This window comes from Staurois parvus, unplaced genomic scaffold, assembly GCF_062004578.1.
Source record: "Staurois parvus isolate SC_StPar_1 unplaced genomic scaffold, SC_StPar_1.0 ptg000310l, whole genome shotgun sequence".
In the NCBI taxonomy this organism is placed as follows: Eukaryota; Metazoa; Chordata; class Amphibia; order Anura; family Ranidae; genus Staurois; species Staurois parvus.
In genome coordinates this window covers 2,073,389-2,095,794 of record NW_028318106.1, presented here as the reverse complement: position 1 = coordinate 2,095,794, position 22,406 = coordinate 2,073,389, and the positions used below count along the sequence as shown (strand labels likewise).

Sequence of the window (22,406 nt, the reverse complement as noted above, 5' to 3'; positions counted from 1 at the left end):
CACTACAAATCTCAGATGAACCTAACACAAAAGCGTGATAGACTCTTGTTCTCATAAGAGTCCACAGGAGCTGGTGAGTAAGTGGGACCACCAGAGGGGAGCACTAAGAATTCATTGCACCTTATAAAGAATTATTGCATGTTTGCACATCAAGAGACTATATTATTTGAAATGAATTATTTGTTCACACAATTATGATGATGGTGTATTTTGTAAGAATATTGTTTAAGAGATTTCATTAATTTATTGATATATATATTTTGAGGTTTTTGCACATTTAATTGGGCAATTCTTCGTTCCTATAACATTTATATTAATGATTGTCTACAAAGGATCGGGTCACATACCACGAGGTCAGTTTCAATCTCTTCGTACACTTTATCCAAAGCTTCATCACGATTGTTGATGGCCACACTGGCTGCCTTATACCTCTTGCTCCATGTGTCAAACTCTTCCTCGCTGATGTCCTTGTAGCACAGGCACAGGGTCCTAAGAGTCTCATTGGCAAACACCTGATGAGGTACAAAGTGAATGCTTAATGCCAAAGTTTAATCTGCTTATATTTTGCCTTCTTTGGTTTCTCTTGCCCCCCTCATCAACATGATATTTTTGGCATAGCTCATAATTTAAAAGCTCTTTATGTAGGTCAGTGGTGGTTAGACTTCATGACGTAGGGGGCCTCCGGTGAGGCCCTCAACATCATCAAAAGACCGCACATAACCTGTAGTGAATGTAATGCTGCAGTAAGCTCTCTGACATGTAACAAAGATGGACAAAGACTACGGGCATGCTATATGCGATGCTCACAGGCTGCAAACATGCTGTAGGAGTTGTTAGAGACTAAGGATTCAAAGACCAGAGACACATTTTATGAGACTGCCAGAGAACACTTCTGTTACAGCCTTTTGGAAATCAATGTTTCCATATTTGCGCTCCCTACAGCCCCCTTTGTGCCACATTTTGGTATTTATTTCAAATCAGAGAGGAAAAAACAAAAAGCGAAAAAGGAGAGGTTGGATAGCAAAGAAAAAGTAAGATAGTGGGAAAGAAAAAAAAAGTAATTTAATTATGAGAACCCAGTCTAAAGAATAGTTTACCTTCATTGGCCTGAACAAGCACTTACGCAAGGTCTGAATACTGTCTGCAGGGGCCTAAAGGGCCACACAATAAGTGGCACAGGGCAGAAAGTTGGAAACCAGGGATGTATGTAGTGCACATTTTTCAAGTTATAAATATTTTTTTTGGTGTTGTATTGAACTGTATCAGGTTGCTGACATCTAATTGAGGTTTAGGTTCACTACAGCTTGTTTACTTATGTGACTTAGTATCTCCCTCTGTCTTTTACCTCCTGTTTAGTGCTAGTTTAGTTCCAGCTAGACCCTCTCTAGGGGCCATCCCCAAACTGTTTCCACAAAGTTGGGAGTATGAAATTGTCCAAAATGTCTTGGTATGCTGATGCCTTAACAGTTTCCTTCACTGGAACTTGGGTGCCAAGCCCCTGAAAAACAACTCCACACCATAATCCCCCCACCAAACTTGGCACAATGCAGTCAGGCAAGTACAGTTTTCCTGGCAACTGCCAAACCCAGACACGTCCATCGGATTTCCAGACAGAGAAGCGTGATTTGTCACTGCAGAGAACACGTCTCCACTGCTCTAGAGTCCAGTGGTGGGGTGCTTTACACCACTGCATCCGACACTTTGCATTGCACTTGCGTGATCTAAGGCTTGGATACAGATCTTTGGCAATGGAAACCCATTCCATGAAGCTCTCTACGCACTGTTGTTGTTTTAATCTGAAGGCCACACCAAGTTTGGAGGTCTTTAGCTATTGACTCTATTCACTGAGCTCTTGAGAGCGACCTACACAAATGTTTGTAGACGCAATCTGCATTTTGAGGGGTGTCCCAATACTTTTGGCAATATAGTGTATGTCACTGCATAAAGTGGCATTTAAACCAGGACATAACTAGCAATAACCCAGCAGTCAAGAGAAAAAAAATGCATGCCATACAAAGTGCGATCTATTTTTCTTTATAAGGGAAATAATATTCCTTATTCCCAATGGTATTAGGATAGCCCCCTGGGTTTGAGTTCCAAATGGGCGGAAGTGTGTTGGAAGAACTTGGCTATAATTGGAGTGACCAATAAGCAGAAACAAATTGTGTGGCTTACATTGCACAATTGTTTGTCTACACTGGTTTTTCTAAAAGCTAGGGATTTGGTGAGGAGTGACCGGTGCCCAAGGGAAGGGTGTGGAGGTTGTGAAATGGAGAGACACATTTTTTGGGAATGCGAGTTCGCAAAGGAGGTGTGGAGGTTGTTGGATGGATTTGTGGAAAGGGTGGTGGGGGTGAAGCACATCACGTTTGAGTCTGGAGTCTTGGGACTGGTGGGTGGTGAGAGGGACGTTAAGAGAAAGATGCATATTGTTTCTGCTGTGGTGAAGGAGGTGGTGTGGGACGTGAGGTGTTTACTGTATAGGAAGAAAGTGATATTGTCTGAAGTAGAATGTGTTAAGTGGTGCATGGCAAAGTTTTTATTTGGTGCTGGATTTAGATAGGATAAGGTTGGGGGAAGAGGAGGCGGACGGGATGTGGAATGTGGGGGAGTGGTGGGGGGGTGGGGGAGGGGATGTATAAAGTGTATAAAATGTTTTTATGTGATTTTTTGATACGTTTGTGCCTGAGATGATGCAAAGAACGCTGAGCAGATTCCGTTTGTTTAACGAGTTTTGTCAGTGTTTCAGTCTGAATAGGCATTGAAAAAAAAAAAAATTAGGATAGCCCCCTGGATCCATATTCTATATTACTGACTATGGAGTATATTTCTCCCTAAAAAACTGCATTTGGAGTGCAATCCTTGTTCCTTTTCAACTGGGCAGAGTGGTGACCTCATCATTTTTGCTTATGTTCCTTCATTGTCCAATCAGAGGCTGGGGGCAAGGAGATGACCAAATGTACTGCATAACTGCAGCATAGAAAATTCAGGTCATATGTCTGGATGTGTTGTTGGGCATCTCAGGACTGGCTGAACAAATTTACAAATCCTTTTGGCAGGTAAGACAGCTCTGTTATATGTATTTTAACATTGCATATATGTATTTGGCTGAAGTTCAGTTTTAAAAGCTAACTTTGCCTTTCAGACCATGGGGTCTATTTACTAAAACTGCATGGTGCAAACTCTGGTGCAGCTGTGCATGGAAACCAATCAGCTTCCAGGTTTTATTGCCAAGGCTTAATTGAACAAACTGAAGTTAGAAGCTGATTGGCTGCCATGCACAACTGCAACTGAGTGCACCAGTTTTAATAAATCTTCCCTTATGTTTCAAATTATACCCATATTTATAATGTAAAAGAAACTTGGTCAGAGTCCACAGCCCCCACCCCTTCCCCCCTTACAAAATCTGGGGGTTCTTTTCCCCACCAGCTGTGATATGTGAATTTTGGCATGGCTGCACTTGTACTCATTCAAATTTGAGAATGAAAAAACTAGAAGTCCAATCTGCCAACAGAGTTCCACTCAAGGTAGCACAAGTGCAGTGACATCCCAATGCCTGTAATCTATTGATGCTTCCTCCAGCTCTGAAACTAAAGGTCCCTACCTTGATGCTGAACTGAGCTGGGGGAACATTCTGCTGGAGAGCGCGTATTACACCTGTGGGCCACTGATTGAAGTTGCAGTGCTTTGTAGGCTCAAACACAGAAAATAATAAATTAACAGCTTTGATTTTTTTCACAACTGCATTTTTTTCCCTTTTCTTGCAAAAGGTGGAATTCTCCTAATAGGGACCCTAAAGCAAAAGAGAATTGTGCCAAATAAAGATACCCACATATCACTGTAATGTAATACAAACTTACATCTAATGCCTCCTGAGTCGTCTCTTTGATTGAGTTGTTCGAATGCAGCCGAGCATATATGATGGTGTCAGCTCCTTTACAGTACAGTCTTATTTTCCCATCTGGATACCGTACTGGAAAAAGACAAAGTGCTTGTTTCTAAATCCGCATCAGCATTTCAATAAAACAGTAGGCGGACACTAAGGGCTCTTGTAAATTGGCGCCAAATTCCCCGACATTTTAAGGTTTTCAAAAAATTTTTTTACTGATCTGAATGTAGCCCAATGCTTTTTCAATGGACCTGCACACACAGACGTGTAAATATCAGTAAGCTAGCACAGCAAATAAAAAATACTAACATTTGCATCATTGGTCAGTATTTTAGATGCATACATGTGAGTACACACATCGATTACACCTCTCTCTGGAATAGCAGATTATAAGAATTTTTTGTGCGTATACACATTGTAGTATGGAGAATCTGAGATCATCAGCCAACCACTTGTAAAAGTAACTATTTGTTGGACTAGCAAAACAAGAAAGCAAAAAAAAAAACAGCTCTCTTCAGCAAAAATTAAAGCAGAGTTCCAGCCATTTTTATGTTTTATTAAAAGTCAGCAACTACAAAAACTATAGCTGTTGACTTTTGATAAACACACACTTACCTGTCCCAGGGTCCAGCGATGTACTCACCTGCGCAGTCCTTTCTTTCCTTCTGTCCTCCATGGCGCCGGCATCTCTACTGTGGGCACCAGGCTGTGACAGCTTACGGCTTCACAGCCTGGTGCCCATTGCGCAGGCGGGGGTCGTGCTGCGCCTCCAGATTGGTCTGGCAGTCTACTGCAACCTGTGAAAGTTCCCAGGAGACTATGGCAACAAGGAGGGGGCCAAACTTCCAGCTCACTTTGCTGTAGCGAACTGAGCCGGAAGTGGGAGCGAGTATCTGTCAAAACCACTCCCCCCAAAAGGTGCCAAATATGGCAGTGGAGGAGGCAAATAAGCAGAACTTTCACTTTTGAGTGGAACTTTGCTTTAAGCAAACAGTCCAAAATCCTGGTAACACCAGAGCAACATAATGGCTCACTGCCAATATACCAGCCCCACACTTGATTTTGGGGTTCCCGTCTGCTTCAGAGTATAAGAAAAGCTACGAGAGCTCAGAAAAACAGAGTCTGAGCCCCCAGATAGTCCACACTATCTCACAGCTGCCAATCATTCCACGCTACCTCATAAACATGTGCTGATTCCTTTTGCTGCCTTTCAAGCATTCCTTGCAGTTGGGTTAACCCTTTCAAGACCAAAGTCCCTGTAATATGGGTTTGGATGCTCTTCCCCACCCAAAGATGCTCAGAGCCTCCAAGTTCCCGAATGGGGGCTTACCAATCCACAGAGTACTGAAATCAGTCCTCTCCTCCCTGACTGGACTGCCCTGGAACCCCTTACCTTGAACGGCTGCTAACCTTTGAGTACTAAAAAATATCCTTTCAATTCTCCCTTAAATGGACCACAACCCAAATAGCGTGGAAATATATTTCCCATTCAGGACTCATCCCAGTGTCCTGTACAACATATACGTGCCTCTCTGCATGTGATTGTGCACACTAGAGGAACCACACTCCTGTTTTTTTGCACAAGAACTTTCTGCCAGGAAGATCCATTGTTCTTTCATCAGTACCATGTGCAAGGACCCCAAGTACCAATCACATATATGCGGATTGGATGCAGTTTGAACCCAATCCGCATGACATGTGAAATAACACCTGCCTGTTCACATACTGTATGTCCGGTGTACTGGCAGTGCGGATTCAGTACAGATTGAAAAAGAGTAATGTCCAATTTCTGAGCAGTGCGGTCCGGTTCAGGTGTGAATTACAGGCTATTGACTAATATGAGAACCGTTTCTAAACAGCTCATGCCATCAGTTGTGAACAGGATGTAATCCTGACCTGAACCTGTTCTAATCCGGTCCTGAACTTGATGTAAACCTGACCTGCACCGCTGAACAACTACTGTATTAATTAGCTGTGAAACCTGAGCTTCAATCTGCATCTCACATGTGTGAATCAGCATTAAAATATGGTTTATATGCTATAACATGTCAAGGCTTCAGCAATGTGTTCTTTATAGCACACAATATTTTCTGAGTACAGGGATGAGCAGAATAGGGATAACTGAGATACTGACAATAAGTAGATAAATCATGACGTAGAGCCTATACAGAGCTCTCCACCCGCCCCCACGTAATAGCTCTGGGTGCTTGAGAGGACTTCTCTCCAGCACCTTTGCTATTCAAACAAAATGTGTCATTGGACCATGTGGAGCTAGATGGGCCATGTTGTTGGCCAGGTCTCACGGGACCTCCTGCATGTACCCCCTTTCCTCCCCCCTTCCCTCTCTACCACCTCAGATTCTCCTCTCTGTCGTCTAATCCTTTTCTTTTTTCCCTCCTTTTTCTTTCCCTTCTCTACCACCACATCAACATCGCCCTAATGAACTACCTACTTGCGAACTTCCTCCTTCCATTCATACGGTGACATCTATTGGCCTTGTGAATGTGGAATACTCATGGGACTAAATGCACTTTACCCAATATCTTCATATATACTTTTGTGAACCCCACCCAGGTCTTATTGTCTATGTACCTGTGCTCTTTTATATTGATAATGGGAGCTCATGTTACACTATATTGCCAAAAGCATTAGGACGCCTGCCTTTACATGCATATGAACTTTAATAGCATCCCAGTCTTAGTCTGTAGGGTTCAATATTGAGTTTTTCCCACCCTTTGCAGCTATAACAGCTTCAGCTGTTCTGGGAAGGCCATCCACAAGGTTTAGGAGGGTGTCTATGGGAATGCTTGACCATTCTTCCAGAAGCCCATTTATGAGGTCAGGCACTGATGTCTGACGAGAAGGCCTGGCTAGCAGTCTCCACTCAAATTCATCCCAAAGGTGTTCTATCGGGTTGAGGTCAGGACTCTGTGTAGGCCAGTCAAGTTCCTCCACCCCAAACTCTCTCATCCATGTCTCTATGGACCTTTTTTGTGCACTTGTGCACAATCATGTTGGAACGGCAAGGGGCCATCCCCAAACTGTTTTCATAAAGTTGGGAGCATAAAATTGTCCAAAATGTCTTGGTATGCTGACGCTTTAAGAGTTCCCTTCACTGGATCTAAGGGGCCAAGCCCAACCCCTGAAAAACAACCCCACACCATAATCCCCCCTCCACCAAACTATACACTTGGCACAATGCAGTCAGGCAAGTACCGTTCTCCTGGCAACCAGCAAACCCAGACATGTCCATTGGATTGCCAATCAGAGAAGCATGATTGGTCACTCCAGAGAACACGTCTCCACTGCTCTAGAATCCAGTGGTGGCGTGCTTTACACCACTGCATCCAACGCTTTGCATTGTACTATGTGATGTAAGGCTTGGATGCAGCTGCTCGGCCATGGAAACCCATTCCATGAAGCTCTCTATGCATTGTTGTTGTGCTAATCTGAAGGCCACATGAAGTTTGGAGGTCTTTAGCTATTGACTCTGCAGACAGTTGGCGACTTCTGCGCACTGTACACTTCAGCATGCGCTGACCCCGCTCTATCATTTTTTGTAGCTGAGTTGCGGTTTTTCCCAATTGCTTGCACTTTGTTATAATCCCACTAACAGCTGACAGTGAAATATTTAGTAGCAAGGAAATTTCACGAATGGACTTATTGCAGAGGTGGCAACCTATCACGGTACCACACTTGAGTTCACTGAGCTCCTTAGAGCGACCCATTCTTTCACAAATGATTGTAGAAGCAGTCTACTTGCCTAGGTGCTTGATTATATATACCTGTGGCCATGGAGGTGATTGGAACACCTGAATCCAATTATGTGGAGGGGTGTCCCAATACTTTTGGCAATATAGTGTATGTTGGGAGCTCAACATGTAAGTTTGTTGTATATTGCTTGGAAAAATCAAATTCTTTGTGACACAACATGGACAGAAAATCTTATCATAAGTGCAGGTTTTCTAAGGTGCCTAATTAATTGTTCCCCTGCATGGGTGAGAACTCTTGAGTATTAAAAATGTCCCTTGAACTCTCCTTTAAAGGAACCATAACCCAAATAGTGGGTTGAGCTGTGGCTGAGCAAATTACACGTCACTTCATCCAGTTAAATTGGGTGACTATTGTATTTCTACGGTTAGTTTTATTATGAAAATGTGGTCAATAGTGGAATTACACTCCACTCGACAGATTACCTATCACAGACATGCGTTTTCTATCACTGTTAAAATCCAGGATGGCCAGGCATTCATACGTGACTTCTTTCCCCAGCTCACTAATGGTGATGGTGCTCTGAGTTCTCGATAGAAACACAAGTCCAAAGTTCCTGGCTGCTGTCACCAGTGCTCCTTCATCCGGTGATGCCGCCTCATAGCACAACTCACCATCTAAAAATAAGAGACATGGAAATATATTTATTCCCATAGTACATGATACATGGAATAGAAATATTAGGGAAAAAATTCTAAAAATATGTTATGCAGTATAAGAGAACTGTTAAAGGTCCTTTCTTGTCAAACTTGATATTTTAACAGAGATAGGAATAGAGAGATTACAGTGTACTTACCTAGAATATGTGTTCTCTAAAATGCGTGCAACAGGTCACACTGCTCAGTAAAATCCTCTGGACCGTTAAACCAACATTCTGGGAACACCTAATTCCAGGTTCATGATTCTGCAGACCCAGGACCGATGCTACCACTAGTTGAACCTAGGACACACTGCTGCCTGGGGCGCAGACACGGCCATGACTTGCAGACAACTCTGACATGCCAGTTAAAATGAAAGTGGTTGTGGCGCCCGGGTGAATCAAAACAGAGACACACACAGTCAGAGAGATCTCTGCCCCTACCTCCTCTGCCTCCAGGAAGTCTGCTGCCTGTCTGTTTGCTGACTGGTCAGTGCTGAGTGAGGGGACCTGGCTACCCAAGGGATGCCAGACCGCCTTGAGCTGATCAGTTGCGGGAGCACATGGAAAGGTAGTGGAGGGTGCAGCTTTGCTGTGTGAACAGCGGACCTGTCACAAGGACTGCACAGCCTGAAGTGTGGCTGCTGCAGACCCGACTGGTGCAAGGAGGTGCAGGGACGGACTGTCACTCAGACACAGAGCTGAGCAGAGAGAGCCCAAAGGAGAGTATGTCCATGTCATCTCCATCCTATACACAGTCATCTCCATCCTTCACACAGTCATCTCCATCCTTCACAGCACATACTGCACTATGTAAGTCATCTCAGATTCTGTTTAACCACACCCCTTTTAGCCACTCCCAATATTTAGCATAATTTAAACCATGTTCTCTTTTTGCCGTGGCGCGTTTCACATGCCGCATTTTTATTTTTTTTGTAGAACATCACTTCCTCACAGCTCCCCACTCAGTTTTTTTTTTTTGGGGGGGTGGAGGGTGCAAGTATCTAGTCTTGCCTAGGGCGCAAAATACTTTAGCACTGGCCCTGTGCAGACCAGGGATTCCTCACTCTGCCTGTAAAATGCTGTTTGCAGTCTAATTATTCAAAACAATATCCTTAGTCTATAAAACAACCCATATGCATCCACTACATTTAAATGTGATAGTTATTGTGATTCGTAACATCTTCTCTTACGTGATGCGCCATGGTATTCACCATTGGAAGTTTTTTTTGTTTGTTAGGCTTGTAACTTTGCCTCATTAGTTGAGTAATATTGCTCTGTATGATTACATGCCGGGCATTGATTGCACGTTCGTGTATAGAAATCAAATCAATCTCTTGTCAGCAGCCAATGCACTAAAGGTAATCACAGCAAACCTATAGAACAACCAATAAATAAAGTGCAGCGCAAAATGATCTCAATATGTCATAAATGTCCACACAGAAGATATAAGATGAATAGTTCATATAGTAAGGTCCACTTGTTATGGCAGAGATACCAAGATTTGAAGCAGGAACAAATAATAGAAATGCGCAAATGAGGTTGGCCTCCCCTCTGATGATGTGCTCTGCACAAAAGGCCTTAGGAGGAGCCAACAGAGCGTGACGTCACAGCCGCCCGGAGCCACGAGGAGGCCCGGCAGCCATCTTTATTAAGGGTCAGTATCACTCTGCATACCTTATATTACATTTGTAGTGTATACTACCCTGTTTTATTTTACTTTGCACAAATAAAAATTTGAAATACTGCGCTATGGGCATGTGTCCTTTGGTTCCCTTTGGAGCCTACTAATTTTCAGGACACCTCATATGATCCACCACCACCAGAGGGAGGGACCCTGTATCCAGGCTATTCACCTGTCCAACCTTAAGGGGACCTCTGGACCTAGCAGTATAACCACACATCACCAAGATTTGATGATCTATCCTGGAAGCTCACCCATTCCACCTGCCTAAGTGATCTCAGTGGATACTTTATTTATGCGCTTCCGGTGAGTGTGCATTTCTATTATTTGTTTCTTCCTCAAATCTTGGTATCTCTGCCGTACAACGACTCACTATCAGCCACCCTAGACTCTCTGGCACCCCTAACCACACGCAACATCAAACCCAGACCGCTCCAACCATGGCAGAACGACCACACTAAATGCCTCAAACGTCGCAGTCGTGCGCTGGAGAGACTATGGCGCAAAACCAGGTCCCCTCATGCATTCTCCCTCTACAAATCTGCCCTCCTCACCTACACCTCCTCCCTCCACGCCGCCAAGCAGGCCTACTTCGTTGACCTGATCAACACCCTCTCAAACTGCCCTCGCCGACTCTTCTCCACCTTCAACTCCCTGCTCTCTCCCCCCCCTCCTCCACTCAGTACCTCACTTACCGCCCACGAGATTGCCACTCATCTCCATAGCAAGATTGACGCAATCCGCAAGGACATAGTCAACTTGCAGTCTACCTCCCCATCTAGCCTCCCCCCTTCCATCACCCTCTCATCTCTCCCCTCCTCTGACCTTGCAACGGCACTGCCCCCCACCACACCCAAGGCCCTGCCTACCGTAACCCCCCCATCACTGCACTCCTTCAGCCCTACTACCACTGAGGAAGTCACCAGAGTCTTCTCAGAAGCCCGCCTCACTACCTGCCCCCTGGACCCTATCCCCTCTCAACTCCTCCGGTCACCCCCCTCTTCCCTCATCCGCTCCCTTACCCACATCTTCAATCTCTCCCTCGCTACTGGCGTCTTCCCCTCCCCCCTAAAACATGCGCACATCACCCCCATACTCAAAAAGCCCTCCCTGGACCCCACTGACCTCAACAACCTCAGACCAATTTCCCTGCTGCCACTCATGTCCAAGCTCCTTGAGCGCTTGGTCTACGATCGCCTAAGCGCCCACCTAACTGACAACAACCTCCTTGACCCACTACAGTCCGGCTTCCGTCCCCTACACTCCACCGAAACTGCCCTCCTCAAAATCACCAACGATCTACTAACCGCCAAAGCCAAAGGCGACTACTCTGTCCTCCTCCTCCTAGACCTCTCTGCGGCTTTTGACACAGTCGACCACCCCCTCCTCCTTAATAAACTACTCTCCCTTGGCATCAGAGACACCGCTCTCTCTTGGTTCTCGTCCTATCTATCCCAACGCTCCTTCAGCGTTTCCTACAACGGCGCCACCTCCTCTTCCCTCCCCCTCTCTGTTGGGGTCCCCCAGGGCTCTGTCCTTGGACCCCTTCTCTTCTCCATCTACACCTCCTCCCTTGGCAAACTCATACACTCCCACGGCTTCAACTACCACCTCTATGCTGATGATACTCAAATCTACCTATCCACCCCTCACCTCACCCCCACATTCTCCGCCCGCATCACTCACCTCCTAAACGACATCTCTGACTGGATGTCGCTCCATTTCCTCAAACTCAACCTCTCCAAAACCGAGCTTCTCGTCTTTCCCCCTTCCCGTGCCCCCCCCCCCATCCTTTCCATCACTACCAACAACACCACCATCAATCCCGCCCAGCAAGCCAAGGTCCTTGGCGTCATTCTGGACTCAAACCTTTCCTTCCAACCTCATGTCAAATCACTCACAAATACATGCAGGCTCCACCTTCGCAACATCGCCAAAATACGCTCCTTCCTTACCCCAGACACCACTAAACTACTCGTTCACTCCCTGATTATCTCACGCCTTGACTACTGCAACTCCCTCCTCATCGGCCTACCCCAGTGCAAACTCTCCCCGCTTCAGACCATCCTGAACTCAGCTGCCAGACTCATCCACCTCACCAGCCGCTCCACCTCTGCCACCCCCCCCTGCCTCTCCCTCCACTGGCTCCCCATTGCCCAACGCATTAAATTCAAACTGCTCACTCTGACCTATAAAGCCATTCACAACACTGCCCCTAACTACCTCACCGACCTGATTCCCAAGTACCACCCTACCCGTACCCTTCGCTCTTCACAGGACCTCCTTCTATCTTGCTCCCTGGTCTCCTCCTCCCACGCACGACTGCAAGACTTCTCCAGGTCCTCCCCCATCCTCTGGAACTCACTACCCCAATCCATCAGACTGTCACCTTCCCTCCTCACCTTCAGGCGCTCCCTGAAAACCCACCTCTTCAGGGAAGCCTACCCCACCCTCACCTAACAGCCGCTGCCCTTCCCTCCTCCTACCACTCCATCCCCCACAGCCATTTCCTCCTGTACCTCTACCCCCTCCCTCCTAGATTGTAAGCTCGAAAGAGTAGGGCCCTCTTACCCCTTGTGTGCTGTTTGATGTTACTGTACTGTTTCATGTATTGTCCCCCCTCTATTGTACAGCGCTGAGCAAACCCTTTGGCGCTATATAAACTCGATAAATAAATAAATAAATAAATAAATCTCTGCCATAACAAGTGGACCTTACTATATGAACTATTCATCTTATATCTTCTGTGTGGACATTTATGACATATTGAGATCATTTAGCGCTGCACTTTATTGATTGCACGTTCCCACAGTTGGTGGCACAGGAACATGCCAGGTTCTAGAGGGGGGAAATGAAAGGAGGGGTTTGTACCATTTTTCCTTTGGTCACTACTAGGTAATACCCTTCTGGTAGATAGAGGGTTCCATCAGTGAATGGGAGGAGCTTGAGCAGAGAGTCAAGAGAACTGGAGTGGAACTCTGGAGCTGGCACCCACTTGGTGGGGCCTAACTACTATGATGTAGTACCGCCAGTGATTGGTACTTCTCAGCTGAAGAATACCTGGAAAGCCTCTAGTTCCCTGGATAGGAGGGAGTCAGGAGACAGAACATATATGTCCCTATCTGGGAAATTGCCAGTGATAGTTGCCATATTGGTGAGAAGCTGTATGCCCTGCAGTTATATGCCGGAAGTTGTCTACCTTTAAAGTATGCAAGTAAAGCTTTGAAAACTATTTGGACTCTCCTTTTTTACTACTCTTGGCCTATCGTAATAACTGGCATCTGATTCTGCTGGGAAGAATGCGGGATGAAGTGTTGGGCATGGTAAAGTGCCTGTGCTGGTGAATGCATACTATTTGACTTGCTTTGGGAGCAGGGACTTACACTAAGGTAAGAAGGGCAAGAGGCTTGTTAGTGGTACCTGGAAGGATAATGTATGCCTATGTTTTCTGGCCTGGCCTACACATATATCTGTAGATAAATCTTTGTTAAATACGTTTTATTTCAAATCCGATTATCCATAAACAAGAAGAAAGCGCATACCTTCTGTCTTATCCACCATCACCGTGTGACACAAAGCAAGTAACTTAAAGAATTCTCGTACACATGGGTCACCTCCTGACCGGACTTGGTCAACTAAGTTCTTGTCATTGTAGGTAAAGTTGGGATCAGCTAGAGGATTCCAACTGAAGTCCACTTGCTGAAAATAAAACACATCAGAAAACAAAAAGTTTTCCCAAAATAGCTGTCATAGGCCAACACCTACACTAGGTAGAATGCTTCTAAAGCTGCCATTGAGGTTTGATTTTACAACTTTTCAGTGCATGTTAGCATAAGAACAGAACAGCACATTGCAATTAGGATGCATTTGTTGGATTATATAAATAGGCTGTTCGCATCGCTTAGCTTAGTGATTGTGCAACGAAAGTACAAAAACAGTACTTTTTATTGCAAATAATTGGATGATGGCAGTCAGCAGAGCTTCACCTCATTCGCTAAAATAATAGAAAATTCCCTTGCAAAGTGAACAGCCCATCCACCTTTAGTATATCAGCCACATATAGTATGATTTTTTTTCTTTATTCTGCATAAAGGCACCAATTTATTCTGCTGTACTGTATAATTAAGAGCTAAAAATGCAGAATGCAGCCATTACAATACAATGGTTAAATGTAACTAGAGACAAGGTCATGTCTATAGGTGCTTGAATCAACTATGGTATATGAGAGAGTGATACAGAGGGCCATGACACATGGGTTATCCTACTGGTGGTGGCAACTCAACAGGACACTATCTGTATGGAGTTTGCATGTTCTTTCTGTGGTTCCATGGGTTTCACACCACACTCCAAAGACATATTAGTAGGTTAATTGACTCTTGTCCAAATGGACCCTAGTATGGTTGTGTGTGTGAGGTAGGGACCTTAGATTGGAAGCTACTTGAGGGCAGGGACTGGTGTGAATGTACCGTATGTAAATTGATGTGTAAACTGTTGGTTCTATATAAAGAAGTGGGAGTGGATACACATCTCTTGTAAAAGTGCATGCTCTGTCATCCTGATCCCGGCTTCACCACCAAGTGAGTCACTGTCCTGCACCTAACCAAGTCTGTGGTGGCAGATTCCATATTTCTGTCCTCAGAGGTGTTTGGAGACCAATAGAAGGAAATCACACAGATCTCATTGGCCCATCTAGATAATGACCCCCCCCCCTTCCTTCCCCATCATTAATCAGCCCAAAAAGCTTCTGCAGGCTTCTTGCTGGGAGGATTGGCAATGGGTATAGGACAGTTAAAAGAGATCATGCCTACTTACCAAGATGCCACCTACTAGTTTTCCAGTTGCTGGATTTGAGTCACCTGCAGAAAAAAAAAAATACATTAAATTATAACTAAAGCCAACACACTTTTTTAGTTTTGAATAGAGTAGTGAGGGATTAGAACACCTGTCAGGTTTTTATTAGTCTTTGTGCCCCCATTAGGGAGATTTGCCATCTCTATCATGTTTACTGTTTGCACCAAAAGTGAATGTGAAAGTAAATCCTGAATTTACAGGTGACATCAGAACAGTAACAGAGTGGAAATCTTCCAGTTGTAACCTTTACAGCATCAGATTCTTTAGAAGTCAATGAGAATACAAATACAGCTCAAGGTAACCCAACTCGGTTCATGGAGACATCAGAAGGCATTCGGAAGTAAGTTAGAAGGAAGTCACAAGAAGTTCAAAAGAAAATCATCTGGGCATCCAGAAGTGCGTATTATTACAAAGGGTGCCCTTTTGAACCTATTGGTAAATCCATTTGTGATCTGGTACCTATTAGTTACACCTTTATACAGAAGAACAAAGGATGAGAATGATGTGCGTATTGCTGTTAGGGTTGGCTAAGAACAGGGGTCCTCAAACTTTTTAAACAGGGGGCCAGTTCACTGTCCCTCAGACCGTTGGAGGGCCGGATTATAGTTTTAAAAAAAAAACTATGGTCATCTCCTGTACTGTGTCCGCATTTGTTCAGAGACTGCGGACATACAACGGCGGCGGGAATACTGGGCCGGCCACTCTATAAGACGCACAGACATTTCCCCCCAAGTGTGTCTTATGGAGCGAAATAGTGTCCCATCATTGGTGTCAGTGGGAGGAATAGTGCCCCATCATTGGTATCAGTGGGAGGAATAGTGCCACATCATTGGTGTCAGTGGGAGGAATAGTGCCCCATCATTGGTATCAGTGGGATTAGTGCCCCATCATTGGTATCAGTGGGAGGAATAGTGCCCCATCATTGGTGTCAGTGGGAGGAATAGTGCCCCATCATTGGTGTCAGTGGGAGGAATAGTGCCCCATCATTGGTGTCAGTGGGAGGAATAGTGCCCCATCATTGGTATCAGTGGGAGGAATAGTGCCCCATCATTGGTGTCAGTGGGAGGATTAGTGCCCCATCATTGGTATCAGTGGGAGGAATAGTGCCCCATCATTGGTGTCAGTGGGAGGAATAGTGCCCCATCATTGGTGTCAGTGGGAGGAATAGTGCTCCATCATTGGTGCCAGTGGGAAGAATCGTGCCCCATCATTGGTGTCAGTGGGAGGAATCGTGCCCCATCATTGGGAGGAATAGTGCCCCATCATTGGTGTCAGTGTGAGGAATAGTGTCCCATCATTGGTGTCAGTGGGAGGAATCGTGTCCCATCATTGGTGTTAGTGGGATGAATAGTGCCCCATCATTGGTGCCAGTGGGGGGGGGGGAGGAATAGTGCCCCATCGTTGGTGTCAGTGGGGGGTGGAATAGTGCCCCATCCTTGGTGTCAGTGGGGGAATAGTGCCCCATCGTTGGTGTCAGTAAGGGGAGGAATAGTGCCCCATCCTTGGTGTCAGTGGGGGGAGGAATAGTGCTCTATCCTTGGTGTCAGTGGGAGGAATAGTGCCCCATCGTTGGTGTCAGTGGGAGGAATAGTGCCCCATCCTTGGTGTCAGTGGGGGGAGGAATAGTGCCCCATCCTTGGTGTCAGTGGGGGGAGGAATAGTGCCCCATCGTTGGTGTCAGTGGGGGGAGGAATAGTGCCCCATCCTTGGTGTCAGTGGGGGGTGGAATAGTGCCCCATCCTTGGTGTCAGTGGGGGGTGGAATAGTGCCTCATCGTTGGTGTCAGTAGGGGGTGGGAATAGTGCCCCATCATTGGTGTCAGTGGGGGGAGGAATAGTGCCCCATCGTTGGTGTCAGTGGGGGGAGGAAAAGTGCCCCATCATTGATGTCAGTGGGGGGAGGAATAGTGCCCCATCATTGGTGTCAGTGGGAGGAGAATTGCCCCATCATTAGTATCAGTGACACCAATGATGGGGCACTATTCCTCCCACTGACAGCAATGACACTTAACTAGCCGACACCTGTTCCAGCATGGTGCTGCTGCAGCCAGCATACCTGGTTGCAGCAGTACCATCTGCACGGCACACTTACCGGGCGGTCAGCTGTTCTCCTTCCTTCACCTCGGCCTCTCCCTCCCTTGATTTTCGTGGGGCCGCTCGGCTCCGCCTCCTCGCCGATGATTGGCCTCCTGTGTGCCTTTCCCGAGCTACAGTACTGGCGCCCAATCACCGGTGAGGAGGCGGAGCCAAGCGGCAGCACGGACATCGAGTGAGGGAGCGGGCGGTGTGAAGGAGCAGCGCATCCTGGACTGGATCGTCGTGGGACTGGGACCGGAGCCAGGTAAGAGACAGCAGCCCAAACACGATTTCTTCTGCGCTCTAGGACCCAGACGGGTGGCAAATAGATGGAACCAGAACTGGAAAAAAGCGACCACCAGTGCATCAAAGGTTGTGCAGCTCCAAACAAGGCTGGGGAAGCCTGACCAACACTACAAAGCGAAACAAAAACGAGAAGCGCACAAACCTTGCGCATTACCTCAGTAAAAAAAAATTTATGAATAAGAAAGGTACTCACAAACAGTGAAAAAAATCAGGCATGTAAGTCCTCACAGAGACTTCAAAGATAAGGAGCCAGCGCGAGTCCCATCGTGGGGGCAGACACTCAGTTCAGCTGAACTGAGTGTCTACCCCCACAATGGGACTCGCGCTGGCTCCTTATCTTTGAAGTCCCTCTGAGGACTTACATGCCTGATTTTATTCGCTGTTTGTGAGTACCTTTCTTATTAATAAATTTTTGTTTACTGAGATAAGAGACAGCAGCCCCCTGCCCACCCCTGTACTTGGTGTCCCCTGCCGGCGGGCCAGATGAGTGTGCCCGGCGGGCCGCATGTGGCCCGCGGGCCATAGTTTGAGGACCCCTGGCTAAGACCCACAGCGAGTCCTGGTGCTAACATATATAAAGCTCTTTGACAGTCGTTCTCAGTGGGTTACCTGGTCATCTTACATCTCTAAGCTGGCCAGGCAACCCACTGAGAATGACTGTCAAGGAGATTCTTCTTACCTGTCAAAGGGCTACATATAGGTTCTTGGGGAAGGGTTTACTCCTTGAGTGAATGACAATGTGTAATATCTAGAACATTAATGACCTAAATATTTATAGAATATAATTACATTTACCACAGGTACTGACTTTCTTTGAAAATATGATCAGCCCCAGAATAGGAAATATTACAACTCTGCCTTCTCCTGGATACTAATGTAAGTATCTCACCAAAGATGAAGCTCCCTGTGTAGTGAACCTGAGAACATGCTGGAGACACTATATTCCCAATTAGTATATACTAAAAATGGAAAATGTTTTAAAACAAAGCAATTGAACAGCCCTCTGGATATTTTAAAGGATGCGCTTGAGTCCCCTATGATTATTAAGTTGGCCACCACTGTTTCGAACAGTTGTGTATTTTCAATGAGACACTCAAGTGGACTGCACAAAGCCCTGACCTCAAACTTACTGAATACCAGTGGGATGAATTTAACGCTAGCTAGATGTTCATGCCCAACACCACAAATTACTGACGTAAAAACGTCTGACTATATAATGTGTATATACAGGGGTTAGATGAAAAAATGGAAACACTACATGATTTGCAGGTGTGCAAGTGACGACATGTTTCGTTTTGAAAGCGGAAGTGATGTAACATTCTTTTGCTTCCACTGTGTGATGAGACTCCCAGCTAACAGGTGTGAAGCCTCACGTCATTCACTGCCTGCGCTGCTAGCAATACTGAGTTATGTCAGAGCTTACTGACCTTCGAAGAGGGCAAATTGTTGGTGCCGCTTAGCTGGTGCCTCGGTTACTAAAGTTGCCAATTTATTTGCCGTGACGCGATGTACAGTATCAAAGGTTATGATGGCATATACAGTTTCCAGGAAAACGACGTCCGATAAGCATAAGCGCCGCCGACATGGTCAACTGACCGAAAGAGACACATTGCACAGGATTGTGACCTGGAATAAAAAAACAACTGCTGCAAAAGTGACTGCATAGCTCAATCTCAGTCTTCATGGGACTCAGTCTTCATAGGACTGAGATTGAGCTCCTGGAAAATGTGTATGCTGCCATAACCTCTGATATTGTCATGTAGTGTTTCTATATTTTTGTCTAACCCCTATATAAACTGTATATAATTTATTTATTTTTCTAAGTAACATTCTTGTAAAAATTCTGAGTCCCATTACACACCATATGCTATTCTTACCATAAGTCCTTCCATTAATGGAACACTTCTTAAAGGTCATGATGTTCTGTGTCAGTGTGCCAGTCTTGTCAGTGAAGATGTACTCAATCTGCCCTAGCTGTTCACTTAGTGTCGTCGTCCTGGCTTTGGCTGATGTGTCTTTCTTCGGGTAGTACATATGTAAATCCTGATTTATTAAGATACTTTGTCCCAATCGAATCATTTCAATACTGCACAATGGAAACCAGAAAAAGCGCATTAGAAAATAAAAGCAAATCATTAGTCTCATGTCCACCATGTGCTTATAGGTCACCTAAGGCCATGTATATGGGAATGTGATAGAGCAATTAAACCTTTTATTTTATTTTCTGACAAAATTGCAAAGTTATTAAAGACATGAAATAATGGTTTTTAACAGCCACAAGGAGATGGCATTCAAGATGCCTGCATCAAACCCAGAATAAAAACCCAATTATTTTCAACAAAATCGCCATAGTTTTTCCCATTTTGATTCTATTTCAATTCTTCCTTTCAATAAACTGCATTGAAGTTGTCAATTTTTTTAGCCCGGTTCCCACTTCTACTACATAGTTCTGGTGGACTATCAAACTGTATAGGGAGGATAGAACCTCCTGCTCCTCTATTTCTAAGGAGACTTGAATAATTACCAGCAGACGAGATGAGGCACTGAATTATATTTATTGTTGCATATACATATATGGGAAATACAGTGTCTGCCCTCACTGTATTCCACCTTCCATAGAGTTCTTCTCTCCTTATATTATTGTCATGTGCATGACCATTCTAATGCAGGCCATAGATGGGTCGAAAATCAGCCGATTTTCAGATCGTTAGTGGTCTAATTGTTCGGGCGTTTTTCGGTATTTTGGCAGATTTTTTTTATCGGTAAAGTTGGAAAAAAATCAGTCGATTTTGTCGCTCGGACGATTTTCGCGGCAATTATGGGCAAATCGGCCGATCTTTTTACCAAAAAAAAATCTGCGCATGAGCAGTGACCTGCAAGAGGAAGACAAAAAGAAGAAAAAGAAGAAGAGGATGAAGAAGAGGATGAAGAAGAAGAAGAGGATGAAGAAAAGGATGAAGAAGAAGAAGAGGAAGAAGAGGAAGAAGTAGAAGAGGAAGAAGAAGAGGAAGTAGGAAGAAGAAGAGGATGAAGACGAGGATGAAGAAGAGGAAGAAAAGGGGAAGAAGAAGAGAGGATGAAGAAGAAGAGGAAGAAGAAGAGGAAGAAGAGCATGAAGAAGAGGATGAAGAAGAAAAAGAAAAGGATGAAGAAGAGGATGAAGATGAAGAGGATGAAGAAGAAGATGAAGAAGAAGAGGATGAAGAAGAGGAAGATGATGAAGAAGAGGAAGAGGATGAAGAAGAAGAAGAAGAAGAGGATGAAGAAGAAGAAGAGGATGAAGAAGAAGAGGAAGATGAAGAAGAGGATGAAGAAGAAGAAGAGGATGAAGAAGAAGAAGAAGAAGAGGATGAAGAAGAAAAGGAATTCCAGTCCGGCAAAAAGTGTCCCTGCAGAGAGCTCTGCTATTTCTTTGACAGTTCCTTGACATTTATAGCGGCTGCAACAATGTATCTATTTGTTTCCAAATAAAAACATCTGTATCCTAAATGGATACAGATGTTTTTATTTGGAAACAAATAGATACATTGTTGCAACCGCTATAAATGTCAAGGAACTGTCAAAGAAATAGCAGAGCTCTCTGCAGGGACACTTTTTGCCGGCTGTAGACGGGATGAAAATCGGCCGATTTTTTTTACCGTTCCTGGTAACGTCGGCCACTTGAACGATTTTTAATATTTTTAAAGAAAAATCGTCCGGTTTTCTCCCCATCTATGGCCTGCATAAAGGTTGATTAGAAAGTCAATTCTTCTTCACTGGTATAACCCAAAATATCCCAGATACGGTAAAGGTTTAAACTTTTAGCGATCATTAAATAGAGAATCTCCATGCCTCCACAGGTATGCAGTTGTCCCAAAGGAGTCAAAATATTAAATAAAAAATACCCAGAGTCTAATGCAGGCCATAGATGGGTCGAAAATCGGCCGATTTTTCTTTTAAAAAAACGAACAATCGGTCGTTCAAGTGGCCGACGTTACCACCAATGGTAAAAAAAATCGGCCGATTTTCATCCCGTCTACAGCCGGCAAAAAGTGTCCCTGCAGAGAGCTCTGCTATTTCTTTGACAGTTCCTTGACATTTACAGAGGTTGCAACAATGTATCTATTTGTATCCATTTAGGATACAGATGTTTTTATTCGGAAACAAATAGATACAATGTTGCAACCTCTGTAAATGTCAAGGAACTGTCAAAGAAATAGCGGAGCTCTCTGCAGAGACACTTTTTGTCGGACTGGAATTCCTCTTATTTTCATCCTTCTTCTTCTCCTTCTTCATCATCATCCTCTTCTTCTTCTTCATCATCCTCTTCTTCTTCTTCTACTTCTTCATCATCATCCTCTTCTTCTTCTTCTTCTACTTCTTCATCATCATCCTCTTCTTCTACTTCTTCATCATCATTCTCTTCTTCTTCTTCTTCTTCTACTTTTTTATCATCATCATCCTCCTATTCTCCTTCTTCTTTTTCTTCTTCATCATCATCATCCTCTTCTTCTTCTTCGTCATCATCATCTTCTTCTTCTACTTCTTCATCATCATCCTCTTCTTCATCTTCTTCTACTTCTTCATCATCATCCTCTTCTTCATCTTCTTCTCCTTCTTCATCATCATCCTCTTCTTCTTCTTCATCCTCTTCTTCTTCTTCTTCTACTTCTTCATCATCATCATCATCCTCTTCTTCTTCTTCTTCTTCTTCTTCTACTTCTTCTTCATCATCATCCTCTTCTTCTTCTTCTTCATCATCATCCTCTTCTTCTTCTACTTCTTCATCATCATCCTCTTCTTCATCTTCTTCTACTTCTTCATCATCATCCTCTTCTTCATCTTCTTCTACTTCTTCTTCATCATCATCCTCTTCTTCTTCATCATCCTCTTCTTCTCTTCTTCTTCATCATCATCATCCTCTTCTTCTTCTTCATCCTCTTCTTCTTTTTCTTCTTTTTGTCTTCCTCTTGCAGGTCACTGCTCATGCTCAGATTTTTTATCGGTAAAAAATCAGCCGATTAGCCCATTATTGCCGCGAAAATCGGCCGATCGGCAAAATCGGCCGATTTTTTTCCAACTTTCCCGATTAAAAAAAACGGCCAAAATACCGAAAAACGGCCGAACAAATAGCCCACTAACGATCCGAAAATTGGCCGATTTTTTTTTCGGCCGAAAAATCGGCCGATTTTCGACCCATCTATGGCCTGCATA

The 22,406-nt window shown here is 44.7% G+C and overlaps 1 protein-coding gene across 1 annotated transcript in view; it reads right to left on the bottom strand.

Moving 5' to 3' along the window:
* The window catches only part of LOC149457638 (phospholipid-transporting ATPase IC-like), a 145,018-nt gene that overhangs the window by 46,155 nt on the left and 76,457 nt on the right, over positions 1-22,406 (bottom strand). The window contains exons 13-18 of the mRNA XM_089683443.1: positions 19,091-19,299; positions 14,794-14,837; positions 13,524-13,680; positions 8,086-8,277; positions 3,861-3,973; positions 348-512 (exon numbers count right to left, since the gene is read on the bottom strand). Of these exons, the coding sequence (XP_089539569.1) occupies positions 348-512; positions 3,861-3,973; positions 8,086-8,277; positions 13,524-13,680; positions 14,794-14,837; positions 19,091-19,299 (880 nt within the window). The remainder of the gene's footprint in view (positions 1-347; positions 513-3,860; positions 3,974-8,085; positions 8,278-13,523; positions 13,681-14,793; positions 14,838-19,090; positions 19,300-22,406) is intronic.